We start from the raw sequence: 17,462 nt of genomic DNA, 5'->3' as shown, positions 1-17,462 counted from the left end.
CATATGGGACAGAGAGTGTCTGGGGATGGTGCTCAGAGACAGCCAACAGTCCAGTGGTACCCAGACACATAAACAGCAAGGAGACAGGTGCTCAAGAGAGTAAGTCAAATATTTAGGACAGGGTCAAGGCCTAAGTAATCGAGATATAGGGGCAAGTACCTGCTCACTTGCAGCATAGCCCAGATGAGTATCAAAGATCAGAACTTGAGCTTAAATGCAGCTCCTGAGGAAGGAAGGAGCACACACAAACCACCCCCCGTCTCCCCAACACCACCCTCTCAGTTACTTCACATCATTTTGGTCCAAGGTTGCAGTCCATCCTACCAAAGCTTCTCAAGGACAGGAAGGAATTTAACAAAGGGGTCATGCAACATGTGGGAAGGTGGAAAGAGGATGTTCATTCCTGGCCAAAACATGGTGGTGTGATGTTACTAAACATTTCCTGGTTTATTCTCTTCTTTGACAGATTTTCTTTTCCTGAGAGATTGTTAAAGTTAAATATCGTCCATGGGCATTTCTCCAATCTCACTTATAATGCACTATATTTTTTGTTATTAGTATATTAATACCAGCTATTAATAGAAAGAACATTTTAATCCTTAAAATGCTGGACAGGAATACAGATCATTTGGGATTAATTTTTGTTGAAGTTTTGCATAAATCTACCTGCTTTATTCTCCTCTAGAGCAAAATAGAGTATTGTGCTGCTTTTCATTCATCTTTATGTAAGTTTAAGAGTTAGATTTTCTTCAAGTATTTCTGTATCCATACAAATCCTGGTCTTGAAATTTTTTTAGTCTTCATCAATGACATGGAGCCAGCTGGGTTTATAAATAGGAAGATTTTTATCCTTGCCTAAAGCAGATGTAAGGTATAACAGCTGTCATAATCTCTTTCAAATTTCATCTCATGACATCTTTTTATCTCATGAGATGGCCTCGGCATTTCACAGTTATTTCATTTCTTTGCTGATTTTCTAAGTAATGTATGTTAATATTGTAACTGTGGTTCATACAGAGCTTTTTACTTTTTATACTCATCACTCTATAATTTTTTTCCTTTCATGATTTTATTTCTAAATAAACAATCCCTTGGTATTTCTTTTCTATATTCCTTCAGGTCTTTTTCATTGCTTTTATAGGATGTTTTTGTTTATTTAATATTGTTTATTTTTATTTTGTTTATTTTTTATATATCTCCCACAATAATTTTTTAGCTGCATGAAGACTAATAATGATGTTGGGAAGAATAAAAACAGTTAAAATGCTGCCAACTACTTATTTTAAAATAGTTCAGATCTATCCCATATATTGTATATGGGATATATCTACATATCCCAAATATTGTAATGAACCACATTTTCATTACCAGTAAAAATGAAATTTGTATATGACACCAGAATGATGCATAGTTACCTGAATGAAGGACAAAATTTAAGTGGGCAAGAACTCTTCTGCATTAGACATGCAATAGCTTTCTTTTTTGAAGTGTCTAAAAGGAAAAAAACCAACATTTTGTAAAGGTCTATTTTAGTAATACCTGGAAAAATCTCATTATGAAATAGGTATGAAAAGATGGGCTGCTGAATGTAGGATTTCTAAATCTATGCAGTAATATAGATCATAGACTTCTACACCTGATAACAGTAACAGATGTAATAGCAGTTATAATGAACATAATAGTTCAAGACTGCTACCTTAAAAGAAAAAAAATGCTAAATGACCCAAACTACACATTTGATACCCCATTATCTAATAGTATCTTTGAACATCATGAAATTATGAAGATAATGGAATGGTCTCAAAATAGAAAGACTATGAGTATTCAGCAGTAAGAATAGTACTTTTCTTGCAGATCCATGTCCTTTCTTTCTTTCTATGGGGAGGTAATTCCCAGGGGTGAAAATACAAGGCAGAGAGAGGAAATTAGTACTAACATACTTGCCTAGCTTTGGAGCTATGTGGCTAGAGTGCTGAAACTCTTTGAAGACAAAATTTGGATCCAGTAATTAAATTAAAATTAAAACTATTCTGGGACAAGGGTCAAAATAGAGTTTGGACCCCTTCTGAGTTTAATATTTTTAACTCCAAGTCTCCTGTTATTACTATTAGTTAGTTATTGTCCACACTTTTCTGATATCTTAAACAGTGCTGACCACTCTGCTGCACAAAGGTCATTGGGGCATGTTCAACATATTACTAATAGGACATAGCTACATTTAGATGTTTTCATCCCAATTTAGATAGAAATAGGAGAGACTGAATGTGACCCTTTAATATTATCCTATAATTACCATCATATCATTAATTTTTTTCAAATTCTTCATCTAAAAGTTTCTGCAAACAGTGTCTTTTCTTTGTCCTTTGAAAGTCCTTTGATGCTTCAGTCTAGTCCAGAGTATGGACCAAAATACACGTGAAGCACTTTGGGGAAAATGAGGACATTTAAGGAAATATTATACTGTTGTATCATGATCCACATGCCCTTTTGTGATAAACCAGTGTAGTGTGTTGACCCTGGGCAGATGCCAGGCACCCATCAAAACGATTCCATCACTTCCCTCCACACTGGACAGAGGAGAGAAAATATAATGAAGGCTTTATGTCTTGAGATAAAGACAGAGAGTGATCACTTACCAAGTACATGGGCAAAACAGATTTTAATTAGAGATATTAATTGAACTTGTTACTAAAAAAATCAAAGCAGAACAATGAGAGGTAAAATAAGACTTTAAAAACAACTTCCCCCACCCCTCCAACTTCCCCAGTGCTACATCCAACACCAGTGGTACAGGGGGGCAGGGAATGAGGATTATGGTCAGTTCACGACAAATTGATTCTGTTGCTGCTCCAGAAGAGGAGTCCTTCCCCTGCTTCAGCATGGGGAGCTTCCCAAGCAAGACAGTTCCTCACAAACTTCTCTAATGTGAGTCCATCCAACAGGCAACAGTTGTCTAGAAACTGCTGCAGTGAGGGATAGTTTTCTGTGGAGTGCAGTCCTTCAAAAATAGGCTGCTGCAGCATGAGTTCCTCACAGAGTCTCAAGTTCTACCAGGAAACCTGCTCCAGCATGGGCTCCTCCCTCCACTGGTCTGCAGATCGCTGCCAGGATCCTGCTGCAGCATGGGTGTCCTGGATGTCCTACAAGTTCACAACCTCCTCTCAGGCACCCACTACTCCAGTGTGGGGCTCCTCCAAGGGCTGCAGGTGGATCTCTGCATCCCCATGGCCCGCCATGGGCTGCAGGGACACAGCTGCCTCACCATGGGCTGCACCAGGGGCTGCAGGGGAATCTCAGCTCCGGTGCCTGGAGCACGTCCTGCCCCTTCTTCTGCACTGACCTTGGTCTCTGCACAGCTGTTGCTCTTACATTCACACTCTGCTCATTTCTGGTTGCAGTTGCAACAGCACAATAACTTCTTCTTAAATCTTTTATCTCATAGGTCTTACCATCATTTCTGTGATTGGCTCAGCATTGGCCAGTGTCACGTCCATCTTGGAGCTGGCTGGCATTGGTTCTGCTGGACTGGAGAAAGCCATTCCTCTAACCCTCCCCCTACCAAAACCAAGCCAATGCAAACCTAATAAAACTACATGTGTGTAGGTGTAGAAAAATATGCATCTACATTATTTTTACATGTACTGTGCAAAAATGAAAGCAATGTGAACAAATTTCAAATTATAAATACTATAGTTTATTTATATTGAATGGCTTCCCTTGTAAGATAAATTTTCTTTAGAATAACTTTCTCATTTGTAAATATCAGTTTAGTGGCCACTATCTTAAAGGGGAATATAAATATCTGAGTGGATCAGATAAGGATACTGAAGGGAAAAAAGACTAAAAGACAGAAAAAGCTTTGTATTTAAGACAAATTAAGGTATTACTAATACAAAGCTATTGAAAATTTCTAAGGTATTTAACATAACATTGGGTTTTCATAATTTTCATTATGACTCCAAGAAAAAGCTTCATAATCTTATTTTGGTTTTCTTTCTGTAATCACTCATCTTGATGCAATAAAAAGTGCTAGATATATTCAAGAGACAGAAAAGGCTAGTCTATTAATTTAATAGTCCTGAAGGACTCTGTAATTTTTTTTTCTTGACTGTAATACATAAAAGTTTCAAGCATATGATTAGGGACATTTACTTTTCAAATATATTCTTCAAAAAGTAAGGATTTAATGAAGGGTTTTGTTAAATGTATAAGAACAGAAAAGAGTTGAGTAGTGATTGCATGTTTTCTTTAAAAAGCACAAATTCTTAGGCCCACATTTTTGGAATATCTACTTTTATAATAAACTGTTAAATAATTATCAGAAACATATTTATGGTTAAAGCTTATGACTAGACCTTAGATGTTCTTGTTTAGTTCCTCATTTTGCCTCAGATGCCCTATCTTAACTTTTTTACCATTAATTTTATCATCAAAGGGAGGGAGCATGAAAAAGTACACCTTCAATGTCTTTCTCTTGTGCACACAAGTACAATGAAATGCACTAAATAAATATCAAATTTTAGCAGGAATAAAAATAGGAAAAAACCTAACTTTATTACAGTTTTGGAGTTCTGATTGTTCCATTTGACTTATTCCAATTTCTCATTACTAATTAGATGTTACCCTTGATTTGTTGTACATTTTCTGGTTTGTAATGTGTTTTTAATATTCAACTGTATTTGGTGTGAAAACAGAAATATTTTTCTCTGTTTGAATTCCTAGGGTGCCGTGGAAAATACATATGAACCTTCAGGAACAAATATTCTAAGTTATCCTCAGTAATGAAGCATATGTGAAAGGAAACTTCCATTGATCAGGTGAAATGATGACTACGAAATCAGCATTTTGCATGGTAGTGTGCTTTCTTCAACTTTGCATTGTCAATGGGCAGGTAATATGTGAGAGACAAATGATCACTGAATGGAGAACAGAACCAAAACCTACCATAATAAAATGGACACCAAGGGAAAATGTTTGTTCAGATTTTTACACTGAATGCTGGAATATGAATAAAAGTATTACTGGAGAAATGTCTGAAGAACATAACCTCAGTATCCCTCAGATATGCCCTTTACAGCTTCAATTAGGTGATAGTCTCTTCATCTCCTCTGAGCCGTCCTTTCAGTCCTATGGAATGAATCTGGTAAATGTCTCCAAAGAAGAATTTATCAATTGCCCTAAGGCTGGTTTTCTTCAAGAGCAGTTGATTTTTGTTTGCCAGATAAGAGGACTGCACCAAGTGGACCCTAACTGGCTTGGTGCTGGAACTCACTACTTTGCAGAACTTCACAAGAGAGGTCCGCTATTGTGCCACATGGGCCTTCGTCTGAACGTTACCGTGAAGCAGCAGTTTTGCCAACAGTCTCTGGGTGCACCACTATGCTCTGGGCATGGAAAATGTCTAAGCCACATCTGGGAGAAAACATATAATTGCCATTGTTTCTCACAGTATTCGGGAACGTTCTGCCAGAAGTTTGATATATGCTCCACTAAGCCTTGCCATAACAATGCCTCCTGCACTGAGAAATCAGAACTTTCTGGAGATTCTTACGAATGCACATGTCCTCCAAAATTTTCAGGTATTTCTTTTCTCCTCCAGGGGTAAACATTAGGTAGATCATACACTTTCCTTAAGAGATGATAAAACAATAAGAATAACACTAACAAGACTTTTGTATCATTTGATTGTCCATGGCTGCTACCATACATGCAGGGTATCTTTTATATGGTATCACTTATAGGAGACTGTGCAGGCATTTGAAGACAGTTTATACTTGCAGACATTCATAAATAAATTATAGAGAAAAACAGAATAAGTTCTTTTCATGCTTCTTTCCTACTTAAGGATGAGACATAAATAAATGCTTTTTGGCTTACAGAAGTAACTGTTTTACTTTTTTTGTTCTGCAGCTCAGGTTCTGAGACCAAATAACATAAATCATTTGGTGTAAGGTCCCCCAAAAATAGCTAGTTAACCAAACTGGTAGAAAGAGTGATTTTGTTGAAATGAATAATGATTTCATTCAATCTGCCAGAACTCACCTCCATTTTCATTTAAAGACCTTTCAGATTACATTAGTGATTTTTTTAAAATCAACATTTAGTTTAACTGAAAGGTCAAACCTTAACTTAAAAGAACAATCAAAACAAAATACTTAGTACTTTCTTCCAGATTGTTCTGTCCCCTAAAGTTGTTTTCAAAGGCAATTTGTTAAACATACTGTTATTATCAAATAAAATATGTCACAAATGTAAAAACAAAAATCAAGATATCCTCCTAGGAAATATTGCAGCACTTATCCAAAACTAATCGGATAAACTGAATTTGGGTTTGGATTACCGTACAAGAGAACACAATATAACTGGGTAAACTCTTATCTAATCATTACTCTTATTTCATGGAGGAAAAGAAAATGGATTAAGGAAATTATGGGGATGTTGTTCCTGCCTTCAGACCAAGAGAGTTTGGGTATCTTTTAGAAAGTCACAGAAATACTCATTCTCATAAAAAAAGAATCATTGTAGCTCCTTTTCTATCTGTGGAGCAGAATTTTTGAAATGTTCCTCTGTTGGACTGAATTTCTGTGGTCTCACAATAGTGATGCTATGATGTGAAGCACAGCTGATAGCTTAGGAATGAGTGAGGTTCATAGAATACACTTCATAGAAATGAAGCTTATGTTGCATAAAGATTGCTGTAATTTATTTTTAATTGCTTTTCAAAGTGCATAATAATTTGGTTACTAAAGCATTTACCAATGGAAGATTATGCAGGTATGAATAAGTCAATGTTGTGAGAAAATTTTTTTATAATTATGAACAGTGTAATAAGATAGTGAAAAACATTGATGGTATGCAGTGTGTTTTATATTTCCTTTATCATTACTGGAGGCTGTGTAAAATTCTTTGAAAATAACAGTACCCAAAGTGTCTAGTACTAATTGAACTCAAATTAATGAAAAAATTTGCAAGCAATTCTGTTAAAAGCAATCATCATGCTTAATGTTATCAACAAGCAATGCTTAAAACATTTTTTTTAGCCTGTATGGGAAAGTATTAGGTAATGCCATTAGCTGACAATACTGGTCTCATAAATAAGCTGTATGCAAACAGGAAGAATTAGAAGACTAAATCATCATATATTATGGGCAGGGCTACACAAGAGTAAGGGAGAAAAAAGTGCCTCCCATAACATAAAGTCTATTAAAAATTTGAACACTTTTTGAAGTGTGAATAATGTCATGGTAATAATTCAAGAGGCAAACATAATTAAATGGTATTTAGACCTGTATGCCATAATAGAATAAACAATTTATAACTGGAATTGTAAATTCCAGAAAGCTGCATATCAAAAAAAATTTCTCACATTTCCACTCCACATAAGAACATCTTTTGTTCTCAATGCTGAAAGAAACTGTAAGTAAGATTCATGTTAAAAAAAATAAATCCTACAGTTCTAGTAGCACTTCTGCATTTTAAGGTATATGTGAATTTGTAACTATACGTCAGAGGAGGTTAAGCACAGTAAGTGAGCACAAAAGTAGATTAATATATTTCTGACATGCTTTAGAAGTTCAGTAAATTTGATGCAAACTAATGAACAATGTTGGCATAAACACCTTTCTATCCATTTGCCTATCGATGTTGTAACTATAAATTTGACATGTACAAAACATTCACCAAACTCCCTAAATATTTACTAAAGTCCCATGTTCCTATTATTCCTTTGGCACAGGTAAAAATTGCACAGAAATAGTTGGACAGTGCCAGCCATCCACATGTTTAAATGGTAACTGCATCAATGTTACTCCAAACACTTTTTTTTGTGAGTGTGACAAGGGCTTTACAGGTAGGAAACACCTTTTTGTCCTTTCTTACAATAATAATTTTACCTGTTATAGTAATGGTATGAACTTTTGCTTTATCGAAATAGTTCTTTTTGATAATTATTCCACATATTGCCATATCCTTAGATTTTGTAAAAATATAGAAATCAGACTTCCAAATTACTCATGTACTGAAGTAAAAACATATAAATGATAGAAGGTTTTCATAATCAGCTGCTATCCACAATTACCTTTCTTCTATTGGCAATATAACAGAGGAAGACTCTTAATCACTGACTCACTGGTTCTTAAATACACAGTTATTAAGAATCAGAACTCTTTCTGGGTGGATGAATTTTAACACATTTGTTTTCATAATTTCAATATATTCTTATAGATGTAGTAGAAATATAAAATGGAAATAATCGAAAGAGTCAATAATGTCATGATTTATGGGTGCAACTTGATTAAAAAGATAATTGTTTTATTTATTATATATGGGGCAAATAAGATATTTTCATTAGAAAAGCTTGACTAGAAAAATGTATCTAAAACCATCCTCTTGTAAACACTTTTTTGGGGGGTTAGGATAGCAGTGAAAAACTATTTATTCTTGTGCTTCACAACTGCAGTTCACTGTACAGATGTGAGAAAAATAGTAGGACTCAGAAGAATATTTTTTAAAGAAGGAGCTAAAAAAAAAGCTAGCTCTTGAATATCCAAAGACAGTAAAATTTTCAAAATGCCTATTTCTTGGAAGCATCACTTATCTTGTCAATTATAGAATATAAAGAAATAATTACATTGAAATGAAGAGTTAAAAGAAATAAAAAGCAAACATAATGGAGTTAGAGGGATCAAAAAGCCAATCTTCATTTTCGTAGTGAAAGACTGAAGACCCGTGTTTATATTCTAATTGTCTGTATAGAAATATGTTTTTAAAAAATGGGATAGACCTGCTGAATTCTAAATTCCTGTTAAATCTCTTTGCTATTCTCCCTTTTTCCCCTTTCTTTCACTATAGAAGCACCATGGTCAGCATAATTCTGAGAAAACTGAAAAAAAAAAAACTCATTCTTTTTCTGAACAAAAAAAAATTATTAGTAAAGTTTTCTAGAACTGGGTTTCAACCCCCCCTCATGGTCCATATCTTTTTAGAACATTTACCTTTGTCCTTTCATGCAAATTGTGTAGGCACATCACTTTTGAAATTTTCCCTACAAAAGTCTTTGTTATCTTTGCAATTTTGACATAGTGAGGGATGGGAGAAATGAGACAGGAGGAACACCCTTCCAGATGCAGTAAATACATATCCATAATGACATGGAAATAGTTTAATATTCTGAACTACTGGAGGGCAAGATACACTGCAACTTATTATGTAATAGCTGATAAGGATTGAGAAGGAAAAAAGGAGGCTATGAGTTTAAGTAGCTGCCTTTTTATTTTCCACTTAGCCAAAAGAAAATGGGAAATCCTTTCCTGTTTCTAAGAATAAGGCTCTTAGGAGGAGAAGGATTTGAATTTTTTTTCTGGTTCTGTAATACAACAGGATTGATTGAATAACATACAGTATAATTTTACAATTATTTACTAACCAAATGTGGTGGTTTAAGGCTACATGTCTTCCTATGGTCCTGCATAAAGAATAGCTTTTTTTGCTAGCACAAAGGCAATTTGGAGAATAGCTACCTAAAAGAATACTACTATGTTGAAACAGACATTTTCCTAGGAAAACAGATATTTTCCTATTGTTGTTCCATTGCAGCTGTATTTTAGTCTCAGCCAAGGTGAGTTGTGTAATTATGAATCTTGTAAGATGAATGCTATTTTAATTGTGTGAAATTGGCAGAAAATTCAAAAATTGGCAGAAAATTCAATTCTTCTGTCTTGATATTGAACTTGCATGCTAAAAACAAAACATAAAAACAAAATTGCACACATTATGTTTAAGATTTTGTAAACTTTATCCTATCTTTTTTCTAAAATGATTCAAACACTAACTAGTTCACATGATCTGAATGAAAATATTAAATATATGTGTTACTCTATGGGAGTAACACATATGTTTAATATTTTAATTATTAAATGGTGGGAAGTAAATAAAATTATAATAAGGTAAAAATGCTCTGAAAGCATTTATTCAAAATACATAAAGGTTGCTGGGTCCAAGTTGTTATGTTCACATGGATAGAATGGGTCTATTAGACAAGCAATGTGAATTCTCATTTCAATGGCATATTTTTCTTTTTTATTGATTTTTCTTTTTTCTTGATTTGTTCATTCACTGAACTCTCAAAACTCTCTTTAATCTTTACTGAAGGAAGATTTTTAACACAAAAGGAAACCGCTAGCATTAGGTTTGTATTCTTATGCTTGAATACTCGGATTCATACAAAAATTTGCACCCTTAGACTTATTAAGTCGTTTAGAGAAAGGAAATATGGATAAAATAAAGATGGGGTGGGTGCAGAGAGGAAGGAGAGAAAAATAAGCTGGTAGTGTGTAAGCAGTTGCTGCTCCATACTCTTGTCTGAATGACACCTGCACTGAATCACTTTAGTCTATCTATTCTTTTTATTAAATATTTTCTTTACTCTCTTTACATATAATCTCACTCTCTCCCCATCTAATCTCACTCTCTCCCCATCTATGTGTTCTAAGGTTCCAATGCCAGAACTGGAGAGAAAAAAGTGCCTGAATTTGGTGTCTGCAGTTTGAGTTAGAACACTGGTGGTAGTGGTCCTCATAACTTTGGTGCCAGCATTTGGAGTAAATGAGGGTGTCAGCATCAGTAAACTGAAGGGAGACCACAGATTGCAGGAGTGTGTGTCTGAAGAGAGTAAATTTTGTGCCAGCAAAGGGCATCAGACTCTGGGCAACAGTGGCTCACATGCCTAGTGCCAATTGAGCATGTGAGAGTCCCAGCATCAGCAAATGAAGAGGGGAGCAAGGGTGCCAGGGCCTGTGTGCACTGGCAGGAGCCACTTGGAAGATAAAACGTTTTGCTCTAAGGTGGTCTCTCAGTGTGTGTGTACAGATATGCATGTGCACATGTGTATGTGCATGTGCAGTTCATTAGCACTCTGGAACAGGCAGGCACAGGATTTGGGCATCAATATTAGGTGAGCTGAGGTCCCACAGTGCTACTGAAAGGGTTCTCAAAAGTGTTGGTCTTTGTGAAACAGAGGATAAGGGGCTGTGTATTGAAGGAGTTCATAAATGTGTTAGTCCTTTTGAAATAAAGGATAAGGATCTGTGTGTCTTTATTAGCAAGCTTCCATCCTTATCAGTCAGAGCAGAGGACTAAAATTTGGCTGTTTGTACATATGTTTTATGTGAGTTCTGAGTGCGTGCTGGTAAAGGCAATGCTTTAGCTGAGAGCAGTGTATGTAGCTGGCTGCATTAGTGTCCTCTGCATGTGTGCATCTCTGGCATACTTGTTCATCTTGGCTGCTGGCTGAGCCTGCCAACAGGAAAGCAGCAGCTGCAGTAATTGGATAGATGGGTCTCCCAGGTCTTTGGGTTCACTGAAGTGGGATTTAGCAGCTGGGAAGGAGGTTCTCCAGGCCCCTGAGTCCACCAGACCAAGTGTCTTTTATACGAAGAGGATGTCTCAACAATTTTGATGGATGTTATTGTTCTGTTCTGAAGATGCACAGAAAATTAATGTGACTCATCCATAAACTACAGGAAATAACAATATCTTAGCTAACTCTGTAATGATACTGCTCAGTATGCTTACTCTAGATAAAATCTAGTGGATTAAGAGAAATTGTTTTCCATTTGAATATGTTTTGGTGAATCTTTTGGTGTGGCGTTTTGTTCCTTATGTGGGAAGATGAGACTGATTAAAAAACAACCCTTTGTAGAGCACTTGAGTTTATTTTTTCACACATTCCTGTAAGAGAGACTTCAATTTCCTGTCTTCCCCAATGGTCCAACTGACCTCTTTGCAGACTATAATGAGTTCCCTCCTCACCTGAGGAACAGGAGACACTATGAGAATGAGGTGGTCTTGCTTGGAGCCACTGTGCTAGAGATTCCATCATCCAGGTGCTTTAGTTTGAAATGGTCAATTTGCTTAATTGGTGAATTACACACAGAGTCTTATGAAAAAGGTCATAAAAGTAAAGATACTTTTACACATATATAAAAGAAGAAAAGAATATACTGTTTGCACAATTACTGTTTTAACAGCCTAATAGTTAAATTTGTCTAGTACTAACACTCTTTGCCCAAATTAATACCCAAAGAATTCTTAATAGTACCCCTAAAAACATGGTGTAAAAAGCTCTTCTACTATCTATGTTTTACTTTGGTACTAAGCTTCCCAATGCACCTCTTGGTGAAATCCATCCATCTCCATCAATAGGAGGGCACAACAACTGCACCAAGTCATCAGCATTTTGTGGTGTTCATTGAGAGTGTTTCACTCTGGAAGTTTCTCACCTATCAGTTAAGAGATTATCTTAGTCTACTTGTACATGCTTTCACTTCAGTGCTAGATAATTCTACTACTAGTATTTACTTTTCCAGACATGATGCAGATCAATTCATCTTAGCTAGTGACAAAGGTATACATGAAAGGATTTTGTCAAAACTACACCAATGACATGAATTAGGTTGTCTGACCTAAGTAGATTTAAGTTTTCTCAAATGTACTCTCCTGGCATGACTTGATTACACACTTCAGCAGTCTATGTTTAAAACTCATATTAGTTTTGATAACCTTTCCATATTTCACAATCTTTTTTCCCTTTTATTAATAGATTTACATTGAATTATAAGTAATTGTCATATTTATTGAGTATATCAACTCAACAGTGTAGTGAGTGAATATCTCATAGCACTTTAAAATTGATGAGTATAATTACTCTAGGAAAACACCAGGTATGCATTATTCTTGTAGTTTACTTTTCTGCATATGAATAAGTTTCTGAAATATTCTTTTTAAGGGAAGGAATTTTTTCACAGCAAGATTATTAATATCATACTTTGCAACGAAATTAAACTGAATAACTTTTTTGGGATTATTTGTATTAAATTAATTGTAATTTTTAAAAGAAGTTATTACACTATTTTAGTATGGAAAAGCAATGTAATTCCTGCCAAATCTTAACTGCATTAAATCATTAATCACACAATACACATTAAATGAATGAATTTGCTATGAAGTTACAGCACCTCCACTTACAGTTTTTATATTCTGAGCCATGATAGATATAAGAATATAGCATTGTATCATCAGGCTACAAATCAGACTGATAATCTGTCCTGTCTCCTTACAGACAGAAAGTCTCTTCAGGTTTTGGAAATCTGTCCTTCCCTCGAGATGTTCACTAGTTATTTTTAAATTTCTGTTACATTAATGTTATTTTTTACAGTTGTTAACGAAAAACAAAGTAATGCCTACACATGATCTTGCAAAAGGTAATGAAAAAAGATGTAATATATTTACAGACACTATCAGCTAATAAATACTGATAACACTAAACACCAAATTAGAAATAATCTGTAGAAGATATTAAAATGACTGAAACTCTGCGGTATGAGTGTCTGTGGTAGTGAAATACCCAAATAATTCTATCCCCTCCACCTTCCTATTTTTCTCCAAACTGCCTCTGCTATCTGAAAAACACAAACATTTTCCACTTGATTAGTTATCTGCTAGTATTATGCTTACTTGAAACACAGAATACAGCAAATGTAACTAGTTGTAAGAAAGAAAAAAATAACTCTTTGTTGGAGTTGTAGTTCTTCTAACACATTTCTGATGGTTTATGATTGAAACAGGTATTCATCCTCTAATGAAATAATGACATCTATAGACATTTGGAACATGATACTGAACAACTCCAGGCTCTTAAGAAAGTCTTGATGTGTGTTTCCTGTTCACAGGACACCAAATTCCTTAGTCTTACCTAAGGAGGGATGGCAGGACTTTATCCTTTATCCTATGAGAACACATGGTGTTCTTAGGCCCTAAATGAGCAAAAGTCAGCCTGGTCTAAGATACTACTCCATCATCATTAACACACACTTTGAGCAGAATGGCTAAGCCTGTAAACCCATATCATGGTCTCCCATGCAAAAAGTTGTCAGAAATATCGAGTTTGAACTTGCAAAGCTCTGGAGATTCATCTCATTTAGCACCAGTCTGCTTCTCAGCTAGATACCCAAAAAAGTTAAATGTGACACTGATGTTATACAAGGCACCAGCATAGAACTTGTTTTATAGACTTTGGGTCTGTGAGATAAAGTTTAGTAGGTAGTTGAGCTGTATCAGCTGAAGAAAGAGTGGGAGAGAAAGGAAGAAAAGGAAAGGCGAAGGGGAAGGGGAAGGGGAAGGGGAAGGGGAAGGGGAAGGGGAAGGGGAAGGGGAAGGGGAAGGGGAAGGGGAAGGGGAAGGGGAAGGGAGAAATTAAGGAGGAAGAGAAAGGAATAGAGAGGGTAGAATGGAAGATGTGTGTGGAGGGAGAAAGGGAGAAAGGTTGGGAAGATTAGGCTATGTCTCAGAGGCCTCACTATGGCATCAAAGCTGATTGCAAGCTAATGGTACTTATCCATTCATCATATCATTACATTGTTCATTTTGTTATCCTGTAACAAGACTTGTATACAAGATTCTTTTGCAATCCTCAATATTGCTGGGAAGACTTTCTATTCTTTTATTTCTAAAAAAAACCACAGTTCCAGTCAGAAAAGTGGCTGAAGAATCTCAGCACAAATATCAACTGGTGATGACTACAGTATCATAGTTTCATTAGTATCATAGTATCATTAATTATGACTGCAGAGTTATACATCTGAACAGTTAATATCCCATTTTTATATTTAATTTGCAAATTACTCCATAGAAAGTTCATTCAAGTATGCAAAAGGTCTATTTTTTAATGAAAGAAATAAAATAGATATAGTATAACTAATAAGGTCAGGCCCATTTACTCTTTTATACTTTAAATACTCTAAAAAATCTCACGTTGTTTTTCTTGTGTCTTGTTTTACATTTTGGTAATTCAGGCATCTTTTTCTTTTCTAACTTAGAAAATAAATCAAGTATACTGAAAGAAATATTTCACTTGACATTGATGATGTGCTTTCGATTAAAGTACATATTTAAAATATATTTTTGCATAAGTGATTTTAAATAGTTTTGTTCATGTGAATTAAAAGAGATGCTTGTTAATAAAGGCCTTACTATATAAAATATTACTGTGAGTCCTCAAAAGCATGAATTGATAAAATGTGGTTAATCTGTTAACACTCTTTATGACTACACAATTGACAGTTATACAAAGGTCTTCTGGAAAACAGACCTTCCTGAAGAAACCTTACATAATATTTATACTAAATTTAGACTTTGGAAAATAGCAGGACCTGTGAAGTGCCAAAATACATTGCATTACGTAAAAAGAGCACAAAATTGTTGGATATTTTGGATGTAGGCATAATTAATTAAATTTTTTATTACTGTTCTTAATCTGATCAGAATCAGATTCCATGTATGATAGAAAACAGGAAATCAAATTATTAAACCTCTTAAAGAAAGAAGAGTGTGAATAACGGTGCTGCAGGTGATGCAACTACAGCTTTTAGTATAGATGAATATAAAAAGCTGTCCAAAGGGGGCTGTGAGGATGGTAAAGAGCCCTGAGGGGAAGACGTGCAAGGAGGGGTTGAGGTTACTTGGTCTGTTCAGCCTGGAGAAGAGGGGACTGAGGGGAGACCTCATTGCAGTCTACAATTTCCTCACGAGTAGAAGAGGAGAGGCAGGTATCTCTTCTCTCTTGTGCCCAGTGACAGGTCTTGAGGAAGTGGACTGGACCTGAGTCAGGGGAGGTTTAGGCTGGATATCAGGAAAAGGTCCATCACCCAGAGGTTGGGCACTGGAACAGGCTTCCCAGAGACATGGTCACAGCACAAAGCCTGACAGAGCTCAAGAAATGTTTGTACCTTGCTCTCAGGTACATGGATGGTGTGATTCATGGGCTGTCCTTTGCAGGACCAGGAATTGAACTCAGTGATCCAGATGGGTTCAACTCAGCATATTCTATGATGATATGATTCTCAGAATCTCATTTAACTACGAGAAAAGGAAACACCATCTTTACAAAGAGTGTTCATATGTGCAAAAGAAGAGGCTGGTACTTGATATCATTTTTAAGAGGATGTAAAATTAAAAGAAAAAAAAGAAGAGGATAAGATATCCAAAAGTAATCTACACTCATCCCTTTTTTCAGGAGGCTTAGCTGTATTTTTTATCATATAGAGTGCCTAGTTCAAGCTGCAGTTCAGCCAGCTCCAACCCACCACCGCAGGTCATGGCTAAGCCCACAGCAGAGGTAGGAGCACCTTCGGTGAAATGTACTTGAGAAAGGGCAAAATGCTGCACACATATAGAGGAATAAAGTAAAAAAAAAAAAGGTGAGAAACAGCTCAGTGAATTCCAAGGCCAGTAAAGGAAGGTAGAGGAGGTGCTGTAGACACCAGAGCAGATATTCCCTTGCAGCTAGTGGTGAAAGCTTTCCTGGAGCAGGTATTTCCCTGCAGGGTGTGTAGCAGTCTGGAATGAAGTGAGGCCTAAGACAGAGAGGAGGAAAGGTGTACTCAGAATGACACTGAGTACAGGTGTATTAATATTTTTGGTATACCAAGAAAAGACAATGGTGGAATAAAAACCCCTAGATGCTTATATATTTTTTGAAGAAGGTAAAATTAGCTATATGATTTCAAATCTATTGATATCAAATAGCATGTATGGTTTTAACAGGCATTAAATATGGGTAATGAGACCAATGAGTAAGAAAAGCTTCAGACCAAATACTAAATAAAATTTTCCTTAAGGGCAATAGAACAATACTTAGGTATGTAGTAATACATTGTTGGGTACCAGAGTGACCAGGCTGCATACACAGTTCTGAAGCACAATATCTGCAGAATCAATCCTTTTTCATGTAGTCTTGTATGCACTTTAAAGACACTTCTAGACATGCTGCAACTTATGGACAGCTTCATGAGCTTGTTGCACAATTTTATGTCATTAATTGGCCAATTGTGTGCATAACACTGCAGTCAGACATGTTTCTTTATTTTCCAAGGTTCTTCTTTGAACTGTCCAGAGCCCCTCCCAAAGTCTTCTGCTTATTCACTTTTACATACCTGCAACAGTTTGCAATGAAAATGCAATGAAAATGAAAAGCACTGATGTTTAAAACCTTATCACTGCATATGTATCACTTTCTCAACTGATTATAATTAGCATCTGAGTCACTGTTGAAATTTTCGGTATGATTTCAACAGCGGTTTTTTTTCAGATTTTAGCAAAAGCATAATATGAAGTCAGTGGAGACATTAATTTTGATTTTCCTTGGTCTGCTCTAGAATTGTGCATCTCCACTGACAACAAAGATATCACAGTAAGCAAGATAGCAATTTGCATGTTTCAGCTAAATGCCTAAAATATGATGGAGAAATTCTGCGAGTTTCATTTAATTAGCATATAAAAGGGGATTAATCAAATGGTGTAAATAAACGGGGAAATAGGAAATGAGAAAATGTTTAGACACAGATTCTAGCTAATTTTTAATTTTAGTTTATTGTTTCAGCATCTACTAGGTACTTAATGAAAGAGAA

The 17,462-nt window shown here is 35.6% G+C and overlaps 1 protein-coding gene across 4 annotated transcripts in view; it reads left to right on the top strand.

Annotated features, from left to right (window-relative positions):
* Window positions 1-17,462, top strand: part of EYS (eyes shut homolog) — a 797,842-nt gene that overhangs the window by 81,766 nt on the left and 698,614 nt on the right. For 2 of the 4 annotated variants that reach the window (XM_064412282.1, XM_064412281.1), the window contains exons 2-3: window positions 4,723-5,579; window positions 7,736-7,849. In XM_064412282.1, coding sequence (XP_064268352.1) covers window positions 4,823-5,579; window positions 7,736-7,849 — 871 coding nt within the window. In that variant the 5' untranslated portion in view covers window positions 4,723-4,822. Of the gene's footprint in view, window positions 1-4,722; window positions 5,580-6,610; window positions 6,775-7,735; window positions 7,850-17,462 lie in introns of those variants that run through there. The other 2 variants (XM_064412285.1, XM_064412283.1) reach the window with 2 other exon arrangements.

Source organism: Passer domesticus, chromosome 3 (genome assembly GCF_036417665.1).
Source record: "Passer domesticus isolate bPasDom1 chromosome 3, bPasDom1.hap1, whole genome shotgun sequence".
In the NCBI taxonomy this organism is placed as follows: Eukaryota; Metazoa; Chordata; class Aves; order Passeriformes; family Passeridae; genus Passer; species Passer domesticus.
Note: the sequence above shows the minus strand (reverse complement) of the source record. Positions and strands in the feature narration are given on the sequence as shown.